Source organism: Myxocyprinus asiaticus, chromosome 14 (genome assembly GCF_019703515.2).
Source record: "Myxocyprinus asiaticus isolate MX2 ecotype Aquarium Trade chromosome 14, UBuf_Myxa_2, whole genome shotgun sequence".
NCBI lineage: Eukaryota > Metazoa > Chordata > Actinopteri > Cypriniformes > Catostomidae > Myxocyprinus > Myxocyprinus asiaticus.
This window is the reverse complement of record NC_059357.1, coordinates 36471660-36486508: the sequence shown is the minus strand read 5'-3', so window position 1 is coordinate 36486508 and position 14849 is coordinate 36471660. Positions and strand designations below refer to the sequence as shown.

The following is a 14849-nucleotide window of genomic DNA, read 5'->3' as shown; positions in this document are numbered from 1 at the left end:
TTATTGGGTAAGATAAAACTAAAACGAAACAGGTAATATTCAGTAATAATTTAAATCAATGTGCAAGTCTACATAACTCACTGTTGTGTATCAAAACCTGTTTGTAAGCATAACTAATTTTCCATTCTGTGGTGCACAGTTGAAATTAACCTTGCTATAAAAAACAAATAAAAAAAATAAAACTCAACCTCAGATTTGAATCTTTTGTACTGTTTCTGGAATATAATATTTTACATTAAGAGTTTGTTGCAAGTAAATTACTGTAATAAGTATTGTGAAGAGTATATTTACAGTACACAATACATATTATTTTACAGTAGTCTACCAGTAATTCTCCAATAAAAATGTAGTAATGTAAAAGTGTAAAAAATTGTTGATGTTATTCCTTAATAAAAGCACGATGAAAGATTATTCTTTTTTTTTTTTATTATTGTTGCATGGATGACTTGAACTTAATAATAATGAATAATAATTATGATATAAACATTCCAGCAACATTCCAGTAGAACACTACAAGTACAAGTAACAAGGGAAAAAATGCAAGATGACAATGTGGAAGGAAAAAAAAAAAATCACGGAAGTAGTAGTTCATTGTGGCAGTACTAGTAGTAATCCATCAGTGGTCAATGCAGGGCTGGAATGAAAAAAACAATGAAAGAACAGAATAACAGATTGTTAGTTACTTAAAGAATTAAAGGAGTCATGTCATGAGGAATCCAATTTTCCTTGATATTTTGACATAAAAGAGGTCATTCTACTATAAAAACATACTGTACATTTCAGAACTCAAATCCAAGTTGCAAAAACACCTTGTTCTCTAATTCCGCGACTTCCCTACGTCATTTGGTGGCACACTTATTCATGTCCGCCTCAACAGCTCAAAAACAGCAATGCCTACTTTTACATCAATGCATCCTTGGTCCCGCCCACTGGTGCTTAGGTTCGTAAACTGAGACAGAAGGACAAACAAGGCCTACTGTGGCCTCACTATTTCTGAACACCAAAGGCGACCCATATGGACTATTTTCAGTTATTTTTGTATTTAAACATGCACAGACAGATGTCTTTTGAGTATTTCTGTAACTGCTGATCTTCTGGGATTTTCACACACAACAGTCTCTAGAATTTACTCAGAATGGTGCCAAAAACAAAAAACATCCAGTGAGCGGCAGTTCTGTAGATGGAAAAGCCTTGTTGATGAGAGAGGTCAACAGAGAATGGCCAGACTGGTTCGAACTAACAAAGTCTACGGTAACTCAGATAACCACTCTGTACAATTGTGGTGAGAAGAATAGCATCTCAGACTGCTATTCTGAGATGCGGGTTAGCGCTGTTTTGGCGGCACAAGGGGGACCTACACAATATTAGACAGGTGGTTTTAATGTTGTGGCTGATCGGTGTATGTGTGGGTGTTAACAGTTGTGCTTGATATGAACAGTTTAATATATTCAGATGCAAAGTGTTGGATGTGAGTTATGTGTAAATCCTGAAATTTTGTTTTATAATGTTGAGGGGCTAGTCCATTCTCTTCAGATTGAGTTTCATATATGGCTAAATTTGAGGGGCTGCACGATGTTAGCCAATCATAACAGTGGCCGTTTACGTTGAAGTTTTAAGGAGGCGCTTATGCCAAAACCGAGCATTTCAGACAGAAAGCCAGAGATAGGGTGGAAAATGATCATCTATTACTAAATTATGAATGTTTAAATGCAAAAAAAAAAAAAAAATGTTACTAACATTATCAGTGGACCTCAGGAATGATAATTAAACTATACAAAAAGAGCATTTCATGACCCTTAAACATTATCTCTCTCATAGTCACCTTTAACTGACTTAATACTCTGTAATCACATGCTTCAACACCACAAAGTTTTGCTTTATATTTCTATAAACAGATTTTTTAGCTTCTTATCACTGCTTGCACTTACTTAATTTGATGTTTTCCACTCAAATTCAGAAAGCCTCTGCAGAAATGTAGCCACACGAGGATTGAAGTTCTGAGATTTCCTTTGGACAGCTGAGCCTGTCCTTCGGCTTGTACCTGATTTTGAGGTACACTTTGTCCCCTCAGGATTAATCCTTACAAAGAATCTAAAGAACAGGAGATCAGATTTTAGGCGAAATATACATTTTGGCCACCGTTTTAAGGTGTTGTAAGAAGATCATATTTTCTTACTTGGGTCGTGGAACAACCAAGACAGAGATTCATGACCTTGTTTATCTAATTCCATCAATTGATAAAATTACAATGTAATTGTGACTGTAAGCCCTCTCTCTCTATGTTAACAATGCAAAATCGCAGCACAATAAAAGTTCTGTTGAATGATTAATTATTAATATACATTAAACAATAAGCCTAACCATTAGAGTTTCTGAGTGTAGGTTGCATGAACTGAGCATAAAGCTGCATGATTTAAGGTATCATTCATATCTGAAGCAAAAACTTTACAGAATATAGTTTAATTCTACAAGGGGGATGAAGGCAGAGATAGCCTTCAAGCAGAGCCAGAGGTGGAGAGGAGGAAAGAAGGAAGAGAGAGAGAACTTTCCCCAAATATTAAAGCCTTTATATGTCCTACTTTGGTAATAAATCACAAACAGTGCCCAAACGGCAATTGCCAAAACCGTACTTTTGACTGGATCCAAAAAACTGGTTTCAACACTTACCTCTGAATGAGCTCTAGAGTAGCACTGGCTGACTCCTCATACTCTATATTAAAAACATAGAAGCATCCAAAGAACACAGACAATGCGGCTGTAAAGTCCATCTGGTTGTCTATAGAATGTGTTACTCTGCCCTCAATGCTGATAAACCACTTGGATGACGTCAGTAACGTATCACCTGAAATATAAAGAGTCAATTTAAATACATAAATCCAAGTACAAGGTAGCATATGCATAGTGTATTATAGAAATGTCTCTTACCAAGCATGATGAGCCTTGGCGTTGCTGGTAAGGTCAGTTCATTTTCGATGGACATTTTGGTGGAAGTTTCCTTGAAAACAAAAGATTACTTAGCTGTTTTAATTAAGCAGTATCTCATTAAAGGGAGTTGGCCTACTCTCAGCACAAACTGATGGTCATATTTGGTTTAATACAACCATTCAACACAAGGCCATTTACTTTTTAACATACAGTTTTAACTCGCTGCTTATTATTCATATGTCCACCACGAACACTCACATAACTATTCAGGAAGGAGACAGTATTCTATTTTAATAGGATCACTAAAGAAAGCAGATGAAACAACTGGCCACTGTGGGTGTTTGCAGTATAAAAAGTGTTTGGTGATAAAGGTGTAGAGATGCTTTTGGACTATTTTCCATATATCCATTTTGCATATTCAATTCAACAACACTCAGGGTAAACTTCATTATTCAACTGTGTTGCAAATGTGTTCATTGGATACAATTCCATTTCGATTACGAGACTCACATTTCCAGAAGTTTCCGATTAAGATTAATTTGGGTATATTTCAGTTTTAATGTCCATTTTACTTACATATGAAAGAAATTCTCTCTCAGCTAATGTTGTTAATTATACAGGGGACCTTCTAACTTGGTACATTACAGAAATGTTAATTTTACAAATTATCATCATATTAGTTTTGTCACATTTTAGCTTTTAAAAAATGTACAAATTCCATAAATTCAATCAATAAATATGTCTTGATATTGCATATATTCCATATATATTCTGTTACATGTTATTCACAAGTATTTACTTTGATATCAAGAAACATGCTAAAATGGCACTGTCTCTTTAAGAATGGCGACAGTTCGGTGAGTGTCTTACAGAAGGGTTTATTTTTGTTGTTTTAAAACAAACAACTGACTGTAAAGAAGAGAAAGGGTATTAAAAGAGACATTATTCAATGACAAATGGATTGCATGGATCTTGTCTTTGAACACACATTACACGGAATGAGTCGAACCAAATGTTTACTCTCAACATGCAGTGAGAGGATCAAGGTGCTTAAATTCTTCGCCACTATACTACTCAATAACTAGCAAGTGAAAAATCTGAAAATTTACCAGCCAGTGTCTAATCACACACATTTGTAGTCTGGCGAGTTGAAGACTGGTGAGTTTTGTGATCGATATGTAATCATGTAATCCATAAAAATGAACTGCAATCTGATTAAAATGTAATCTAATAACAGGTACTTGATTTTTGTAATCTGGTTACATAATCCAGATTACGTGTAGTCCATTAGTACATGTTAGGGGTGCTCAAATTATATTACAAGTTTCATTCAGACAGAGCTGTTAAAACCCTTAAAACCACTCTGCTACTCTCTCCACTCAAGACTTTTAAGGGTTTATTACACTATTTACTATTATTTAATGTACTTTTACTACATCATAATTACTTACATCTGCTAAGATGAACAAAGCGTTATCCTTTTCCTTGAAGTAGTTCATCATTAACAAGATGGCCGATATGGCAGTCTTATTATTATTTGAAGCAGTGGTGTCATCATCTATCTCGTTTAGGAGACTCTGGATCTCTCCGTTCCACTTCAGTTTCTGACTGTGGAAGTAGTTCAAAATTCTCTTGGCCTTAGATATAAAGGTTTCGCTGAAGCGACTTCTGATGTCAATGCCAGTCAGGGTTTTGAAGTGCCTGCAGAGACCTCTTTCAGTGAATAGGAATGGCCAATGCACTTCTATTTCACTGATTGTAGGAGGGGGGCATGAGTTGATCATATGGCGCTGGTAAACGTAAGTCTGCTGCATTAAGTCGTCGACGTTTGGCAACTCTGCAGCCCTTGGACCTGCAGACTGAAAAATCTCTGCCGCAACCTTTCTCTTCATTTCAAGAGAATGTGGCGTCTCTCCATCTGGAATGGCGGAAGGTTGCCAATTAATGCATCCGTAACTGTCCACTTTACATCTGACTTTTTTCATTGTGGAACTGTCCTGATGTCCAGATCTCTTTATTGTTGGTCTTCTTGGTCGACGAATCCTGTGTTCTAAAATGTCTCTATTCACGTGTTCTACCCTAGTTTTTAGTTGTCTTTGAAGGCAACTAAAGCCATTTCCAAGCTGTTCCCCTTCCTCAGAAATGTCTCCAAATGTTTGGGGATACGTAGACACAATGTGTCGTGCCACTTCCCCACAAGCAGCTAAGTTTGGGTTCGGGCAAAGGACTTGCATGGCTGCCACAACAATCCTAACAAACTCTCTTCTTGGGCCAGGCCGTGCCCTCTCCCCATTTGATGTTGCCTGAACAAGAGCCGCAGGCATGCGGTCCCAAGGAACCTGGAAACTTCTGACCCAATCAGAATTTGCAGGATAGTAAGAAATGAACGGCTGTTCAGGAAGGGACTCAGTTGATGATATTGGAGTAAGTGTGATCTCATTAGTTGTTCCATCCTCTTGTCCATTGAATTCTTGGAAAAAGTCTTTAAGGAGATACAGAGAAACAGGTAAATATTGAAAATGCACCTATTTACCCTCTTCAGAAGCCTCTGCACCATGATTAGGGTTGGGAACAGAGAACCGGTATTTATTCAGAACTGGTTCCATTTTTTTTTTTTAAATACTAGAACCAAATGATGCTCATGACTTTCGGTTCCACTAACGGTTCTAGAACATGCATTCTTTCGCCGGTGTGGACGGAACACCACCAAAGTGTTTCTTAGCAAGTCAGCCCACTGGCGGCCATCTTTGGAATGCTCCCGGGTAGCTATTTTTCTATGTAAACAAGTGACAAACAAGTGCAGCTTCAATCTACTTGAATGGGGAAAGACCGAAATCTCCAAAACGGTTGATCAAAATTACGATCAAAGAACTTATTTCAAATCAAAAGTCAAATCTGACAACAATGGTATCATAAATTGTGCTTCTTTACCTCAGATTAAGCTGCGTTCTGGATCTAAAAGGTGAGTGGCTCTTTTACCTGTTCCTTTTCCAATTTCTCCCAATCATCAACAGAAGTGGCCTGACTTTGATAAATAGTCTGACACCATTCTGAAATACTCTGACAGTGTTTCCTGTGCTACCAATCAGCAGCACTGCAACTCCGCCACAATATCAGCAGTACTAAACATACAACGTGACCAGTATAGTCTGTTTATGGAACAAATGACTTTTGCAAGAGTCTGTTCTGTTAAAATCTTATCAGTTTTTTTAACAGGCTACTAAGGATAGTAAATTCAATATTAATTGCATTTGTTATTTACAAATATTTCTTCCTCAAAAGTATTTAAAAAATCATTAATGGAACCATTAAGGAACCGGAATCATTTGGAGTAACTGGAATTGCAATGATTAAATTCCTGACGATTCCCATCCCTAACCATGATTAATTAGCTTTGTTCAGCAATGCTATAATGTTCTGAAAACAACGAAAATCATTTGTAGCCTCTTTCTGTACACTGAGGTGCAATCACAAGAGAAAAATTATGTAATGCATTTATTAAAATTACCTATTTCTTTACAAGCATTCAAGATAATAGGTCAATGTTTTGAAACAACAGATGGAGAAAAAGTAGCTCAGTTTCACGCTTTCCACAAGAAATATCTGGACTAACATTAAATAAATACAGGCTAGAAAAAAAATGTAAGGCTAAAATGTAGCAAAACTCGAGAGCCTGTATATATGAATTTGAGAACTTGTACAATAAATATTTGTCTTTGTAAGCTGAAAGTTGCAGTCTGCACTCACAGACAATAATCAAAAACCTTGATTGGTCCGGCATCGATTTTTCCATCTATTGTGATTGGTCACGACTTCATTGGCCTCGTGTTATTTATATTTATAACTATAATGTTATTTCTGTCAGTGTTGCTTTAAACGTATGTCTTACCTCTTTGTTTGAATGTTTTTACTAGTTTTCGACATTGTATGGGTTCCAAAAAGTCCTGCAGATCTGTGACCTCTACTAGGGAAAGGTCTTCAATCTTCTCAACACCAACCACAAAAGTAAGATGATTGATCATATTCTGAAGTGTGTTTAAGTCCAATTCTGGGAGAATTCTTTTAATTTCCTCTTGGACTGCACCTGTTGTGGTTTAACAAGAGGACACTGAGTGATGTAAGAGCACACAGAGAAGCCTGCAACCTTTATATACAACAACGGACTGTAATCCAAGAGATTGTTTGCATTAGCACTCACATACTTCTGATTTGAATAGTGCAATAGGGCAATCTGTGAATAGCCAAGGTCAGACAAAAGCACTGACAAGTACAGCTCAATAATAAAGCACACTTGAGTGTGACTTTATATAACATTTTCAAAGTAGTGGTATATTTGATTTTTGATGGGAATGAAAATGAGGCTGTGAGGAACACACTTACAGTCTCTTCGATGGGTTTTACTGGTATATTTCTGGAGTTACAGGCATTTCTGGAGTTACACATTTTCCAACACAAAAAAAGGTTTTTCTTCTCTCCCATTTTAGACTCACACCATTGGCATTTAATGCAACAAGGGGTGCTGAAGTTAACTGATTTTGGTAATAGACCTACCTATCTCCATAAAAAATAAAATCATGATGTTGTTTTTACCTGTAGTTTTACTTTTAAGCCACAGGTGATTATTCTCATTTTCACCCCCTCTACAAAATATTGGATTACTCAGTAGGGCTCAGCAGGACTAAAAGCCCCTGGGGCAAAAAGGCACATTTGATTCGATTTTCTCCCAAAACACTAAATAGCAACAAAACTATCACAGTACTTTCAAAAACACCTGTTTGTCAATATACACTGCAAAATATTCCTGATCCATGAGGTCACTGTGTGCAATGTCTAAAGTTTGATTTTAGGGTGATTTAATTTAATATTTATACATTTTTAAAATCTGGCAAATTTATGTAGCAAATGAAAATCCATGAAATTATCACATTTATTTTTAGGCAAAATATGTATTTGTCATTTTCAGTTTTGTTCAAGGTGATTAAATCAAAAGTTTTTTTAATAACTGTCAGTGTCCAATAAGTGTAAGGACGGTTTTTGGGGTAAAAAGCCTTCTGTTGCAGGGGTTAAACGCCCCTAAAAAAACGTTTTTAAGTGGGGCGAATAGACTTGTTAGAAAAATGTTCAAAGTGGGCTCACATTGACTGATCTAATCACAATGGAGATTCATTTGTTTATAGATTTTATGAAATGCCAAATATGACTGAAATGAACAGGAAATGGTTAACCCTTTTCTGAAGTGTTTATTTGGAATAAGTGTTACCTTTTTGTTACTCAAAAAGCATCTTGTTGTCTCAAAAGTAGTTTCATAAGTTTTGTTAACTATTGTCCCCTTTTTTTCTTTTCTTTTTTTTTTTTTTTACACAAAATCACTATAACCCATCTGGGGGCCTTTTACCCCACACTGCCTCACCACCTTTAAAAAAATAAATAATCAAAACAAATTTACGTTATTATTTCTTTTCACACAAATTATGTTTGTTCATCATTTTTTATACTTTGTGACCAGAAAAAAGGCACATTTTCCTTAAGGTGTGCATCTGCTCTCCTAAGAGTTTCGAATTACATTTTACTTGCTACAGATTCTGGGAAAGCTATGGCTTTGGTCCTATTAGACCTTAGCTCAGCCTTTGATTTGATTGATCATAACATCCTTCTGTCCCGCCTGGAGTCATGTTTGGGCATTCGAGGTACAGTTCTGAAATGGTTTCGTTCATACATAACTAATAGGAAATTCACTGTCCATCTTGGACCTCACTCATCTTCTGTAGCGCATCTCTGTTGTGGCGTACCACAGGGCTCAATTCTTGGTCCTTTATCGTTTTCTCTATATATCCTCCCCTTAGGCTCCATTTTCAACAAATACGGTGTGTCCTTCCATTGTTATGCGGACGACACCCAAATCTATTTCCCTCTAAAGCGTAATGACAAGCAAGCCATACAGCCGCTCTTAGTTTGCTTAGAAGAACTTAAATCATGGCTTGCACACAATTTTTTAAACCTTAATGAGAGAAAAACTGACATCATGTTGTTTGGACCGAATGAAAACAGCTATCTTGACTTTGACCTAGGCTCTCTTTCCCCATACAGTACTTCGTGTGCTAGGAACTTTGGTGTACTGTTTGACAGTAGCCTAAAATTTGATAAAGAAATAAGCGCTGTAGTTAAATCATGTTTTTATCATCTTCGTCTACTGACGAAAGATAAGTCCTTCCTGTCCACGAGCAATTTCGAAACCGTGATTCATGCCTTTGTTTCATCACGTCTGGATTATTGTAACTCGCTTTAATTTGGAATCTCCCATTCTTCTCTTTGCCGTCTTCAATTAGTCCAAAATGCGGCTGCCTGACTCTTAAAGGGGAAACTGTAAATTTGACCACATTTCACCAATCCTGATTTCATTGCATTGGCTCCTCATCCTCATATAGGATTGATTTTAAAATTGTATTATTTGTGTTCAAATCCCTAAACAATCTGGCCCCACAATATCTTTCTGAGTTGTTGCACCCTCACAGACCATCTAGATCTCTTAGATCTAGTGGTCTTGACCTGCTTACTATCCCTAGATCCAGACTTAAAAACAGAGGAGACCGTGCATTTGCAATCGCCAAGCTCTGGAACAGTCTCCCGACTCATATTAGAACTGCCCCTTCTATTTCGGTTTTTAAAACTCGACTTAAAACTCATCTATTTTCTTTGGCTTTTAACCTTCCTTGAATCTTCTCTGTTCCCTGTGAGTACATCTTAATGTTTGCTTGTTTGGTTTGTTTACTTTTGACTGTACAGCACTTTGGTCAACCTTGGTTGTTTTTAAATGTGCTCTATAAATAAATATTGATTGATTGATACTGATCTATTGTATTGTATTTAATATTTTGACTTTCATTATAATTTATATTTATCTTTCATCAGTAAAAAAAAAAAAATATCAAACACAAAATTTTGAGCCAGGGACCTTTGGTTGAGTTGACATGGGATGACCTGAATACATCCTGCAGGTTTTCAGGGGAGAAATTCTCCAGTTCTCTCTCCACATACCTCTCAAACTCTTATTCTGATCTTCCTCCGTTTTATCTGAAGAAGAATCCTCAAATGTTTCCTCCTTGATCATGACCATGTCTGGTTCTTCATCCAGCAAATTTACTGGCTAAAGGATGGGAAAAAAAGAGAGAACTAGTAAGATTTATCATTGCTTTTAAAGGAATATTCCAGATTCAATAGAAGTTAAGCTCAATCGACAGCACTTGTTGCATAATGTTGATTAACATAAAAATGTATATCAACTCGTCCCTCCTTTTCTTTTAAAAAAAGCAAAAATCAAAGTTACATGAGACACAAAATAAAAGGGAATGTGGCCAATTTTTGGAAGGTTTTAAAAGACAGAAATGTGAAGCTTATAATTTTATAAAAGCACTTGCATTAATTCTTCTGTTAAAACTCATTTATCATTTGAGCTGTAAAGTTGTTTAAATTGTCATTTTTACAGTCATTTTAGGGCTTGTTGATATTGCATCGTCATGGTAACAAAGTTGTAAAACTGCCTATAACTTTACACAGAAAATGTTTATAAGTGATTTTATCACACCAAAATCATGTTAACAAATATATCCTTTATGTCTTGTGGTTTTCACATAAAAATTGGCCCCCATTCACTTCTATTGTAAGTGCCCCACAGTAACCTACATTTGTTCTTTTTTTTTTTTTTTTTTTAAAGAAAAGGAGGAACAAGTCAAAATAAATTTTTGTGGTAATCAACAATATACCACAAATGCTGTCAATTGATCTTAACTTCTATTAAACCCAGAATATTCCTTTAATAGAACTCCATGTACAGAGCATAATATAGATCAGACCTGTGCAACTTACGGCCCACGGGCCGGATCCGGCCCTCCACATGGTTTAAAGTGGCCCGCGGCTTTTTTTTTAATTGGATATTTCAGTTATCTTGCATTGGGACCTAATGCGCCTCCACAAGCGTTTAACATGCTCAGGATTGCCAGATAGAGACGCATCACCCCCAATTTGAGATTTATACTTCCGCAAATTGGAAATATTCCGCCTAATGTTATGCTTAATTTGTACAATCTGGCAACCTTGCATGCGAGTGCACTCTTTCTAGCTCTCGCTTTCCCCTTTGAACAAACTTAGCGATCTCTAGTACGATATTCTGCTCATGGAAAAGTGTGATACGGCCACTCCGTGTCCATTCTTGAGGCTGCTGATATTTGGTGCTACTAAGTTTGTAGGTAAACCTTCTCAGTGATGAAATTAAATAATAAAGGTGATCTCGGCATCATTGACATGCGAGCAAAAGCAAGCGAGAGACAAATAAGTATGTGTATTTTTTATTTGTGCAATTTAGAAATGTTGAAATCCCCTCACACCTATATGTTAATCTAACTCTTGCAGTAATCATTTATCATAGTCATGCAGCCTGTTTTATTCAGTTTTGTGCTGAATGGAAAGTCAAACCATTGACGAGACATGCATCGTGACCCTTTTAGCATGTAAATGGGTAATGTTTTGAGAATAAAATAAGTAAACTCGCCCGCTTTGCGACCAGTGGCGGTTCTGGCTTACTTGGTGCCCTAGGCGAGATCGGACATGGCACCCCCCCTTAATGCCCCTTATATATATATATATATATATATATATATATATATATATATATATATATATATATAAATAAATGGCACATTCTATTAACATTGACATTATACAGTATATATATAGTACATAACTTAAACTGCACAATTAAATTATCGAGTCAATAAATAAAGTATATGGCAGAATTCTTACAGATTGCTGCTACTCTGTGCTATTACGTGTAATCCCTAATTTAATATTTAATGCTCCCCTCCTAGTTTTCACTGATGCAAAATCATCAATGACTTCGTCATATCTGCCCAGCAATCACACATGGTTGATACTAATTATTGCAAGACCACTAAGAAGATCCTGTGTCATGGTGTAGCCTACCTATAGGCCTACTGTTTATTATGGTTATCTTATGTTTGTTCATAATGTAATAATACATTATGAACATCCACAATCCTAACCATATAGAGCCTTTAAGGGTGAGTAGCCTGTCAGGGCACCTTTCTCCCATCGCGATCTTGTAAGCTGTGCGGGGGCAGGATGCCACGATTTGGGGGACCTATCTCCCATCGCGATCTTGCGAGCTCTGTGTTGGGTGGGGCGGCACAATTTGGGGCACCTTCCTTCCATCGCGATCTTGCGAGCCAGGGGCGGGGCGGCACAATTCGGGGCACCTTTCTCCCATCGTGATTTTGCGAGCTCTGTGCAGGGGTGGCCCGGCAGGTACCCTGTCGTGCCGCCCCAGAGAGCATTGCCGCCCTAGGCGCCTGCCTATTTCGCCTGTGCCAGGATCCGCTAATGTTTGCGACAAACAATAATATTTTTATTTATTTTTATTTTTATTAAAACAGACCCCTGATGTTGAGAGTGTTCAATTGAATAATAAATTAACAGAGAAGTAGAGATGGTCAAATAAATAATTTATAATAAGCTCAGCCTTTATTCAGTTTTTTAATGCCTGATAGAAAAGTATCTACCTTTGTAGAGCAATACAATACTTTAGGCAATTGTGGAATAGTCCCGTTAGTCACATAAACACTTCAGAAAATTGAGTACACAATTATTTCTGGGATTAAAAGATACAAAAGCCAAATCAATGCGGAACATTGTATCTCAAAAGGAGTACAATGTGTCCCCCTATGCACTTCTTACAGCCCGATGTGGCCCCTGTACCAAAATAGTTGCCCACCCCTTAAGCTGTAGACCAACCTCTGCTATAATGACTGCAGAGCTGAGATGTTGGTCTTCTTGTTGACCAACATTTGACTCCTCGTGTTTCCACAGATTCAGGCACCATTCCTTACCGAACACATTGTCAATTGCAGGACGATGTCCAGTGTCTGCAAAACATACAGGTATGTTTTTTTAACTGGACGCTTTTATCCATTGTTAAGCTTATTTTAATATACAGTTTTAACTAAACATAATGCAATACACACCACTCCATTAAGGTACAAATTTTGCATTTAACTTGGGTAAAACAGGCATCGTGCATCAGAAAGTGTCAGTTTTATTATAAATGACCTGTCAGTCCTGAGTGGCTCAATGCAGCATCTGTCCCGTTCATCTTTCCAGCGGTTCTCCGGGCTGTTTGAAGTTCACTCTCCAGAAAATGACATTTCTGTCGCAGAGATTCAATTTGATTTGTACATCTTGATATCTCTGATCGTAGCAAAGACGAATTCTCCTCGAAAAGTTTGCCTATTTCAACAATAGCGGTCTTCGCCAACATTTCCATTATGGATGTTAACTGTGTCTGAAAATCAACAGCATTGGCCATGATGTCCATCATTTACGGCAGTATTTAACAATAATATAAATGGTCGTTCTTCAATCCGGCAGCTCTATTAATGTCTTAATAGAGCTGCTTATTTCTATTCTCAACAAACAATGCCAGTGTTAATTAAGATTTTTCTGTAGATGGAAACAAAGCGTTAAACAGAAAAGGATCATGGGACGAATTACCGTAAACCCGCTAATAAAAAATACTTAAGAATGGACTGTTTACTTACTAATAAAACAAAAGAAGTTTATTTTCGAATGATCCATCGCAATGTTACAAACACCGAGAAAAATAAACGAGATATTGACAGAATGTATGTGCTAGCAACATCACAGTGAGACCAAATACAGCTGAACTTATTTTGTATTCATTTATGTTTTTATTTTATTTTTGACTAAGACAAAAAGTGCACCAAAAAATAAATTAATTAATTAATAACCACATTTTATCAAGATGAATTCTCCAACAGAAGCCTAGTGTCTCTGTACTTCTTGTAGAATTAGCTGTATTTTAAAAGCTCAGTCCTGATCTAGGGTAGGGTTTTTTTAAACTGGGTCTAGGGGTGCTAGGAGGTACGTGAAACATTTCAGAGAGAGAAAAAAAAAAATTGCAAAATAAATAAATAAATAAATAAAAAATTGTTACGTCTATGGTCGCTCGTTAATATTAGTTTGGTCAAAAATAACTAACACTGAATGACAAACTATAATGGCATCCACGTTTTTGCCGCCGCTAGACCAAACCATTGCTTTGTCAGTCATTGCAGGTTTAGCATTGACTACTTACTCCGTACACACAGGGAACGATCATTTCTTACGTTGACAAAATTAGTTTTCGTAAGATATAAGCATTTAACTTCAGTAGTCTCCCTCTTCCGGCTATAAAGTCTCAGGGACATCTGATCCATGCTGTAGGGTTGTCCCACACAGATTTTCCAATAAGAATCACTTAAAAAGTGAGTTCTGACTGACTGTTAACACCTTTCATCTATTTGAAGCTCTCACAGTGGAGGGCAATTGTCTTCGAAGGAGGGAGTAGGGATGATAACTTCTGAAGGGGACGCACCAACGCGGGATGCAAGGAAAGTTTATTTATATTGTGGTGCAGCTGGAGGTTTCTTAGGATGTACAGCTCGAATCAGAGTCCTTTATTCGTTACATTTATTGTATTGTGATTCAAAACATGGATATATTATCTTTTACTCGCTTGTTTCTCATTCATCTGCACTGGACTTGCACAATGGCTCAAAGTCTTGTTGTAAGCAAAGACCGGCAAGTGCTGTGTGGGCTGGTTATGTATTAATGTTGTCAGTTAGATCATTGTTTGGTTCTCAAGTCTTTGGATAGGCTGTCCAGTATTTAAATCGCTTCTCATAGGGGGCCTGTGTAGCTCAGCGAGTAAAGACGCTGACTACCACACCTGGAGTTTGCGAGTTTGAATCCAGGACGTGTTGAGTGACTCCAGCCAGGTCTCCTAAGCAACCAAATTGGCCTGGTTGCTAGGGAGGGTAGATTCATATGGGCTAACCTCCTGGTGGTAGCTATAA

General features: G+C 37.1%; 1 protein-coding gene across 1 annotated transcript; it reads right to left on the bottom strand.

The window, feature by feature from the left end:
* On the bottom strand, positions 1-13437 carry zgc:113210 (uncharacterized protein LOC541387 homolog). The gene is made up of 9 exons (XM_051716610.1): positions 13045-13437; positions 12730-12860; positions 9961-10069; positions 6815-7009; positions 4377-5407; positions 2926-2995; positions 2668-2842; positions 1929-2091; positions 1-634 (listed from the first exon to the last, which is right to left on the bottom strand). Exons 1-8 carry the CDS (start codon positions 13310-13312, stop codon positions 1929-1931), a joined length of 2142 nt encoding a protein of 713 aa, XP_051572570.1. The 5' UTR covers positions 13313-13437; the 3' UTR covers positions 1-634.
* Positions 13438-14849: the final 1412 nt, after the last annotated feature.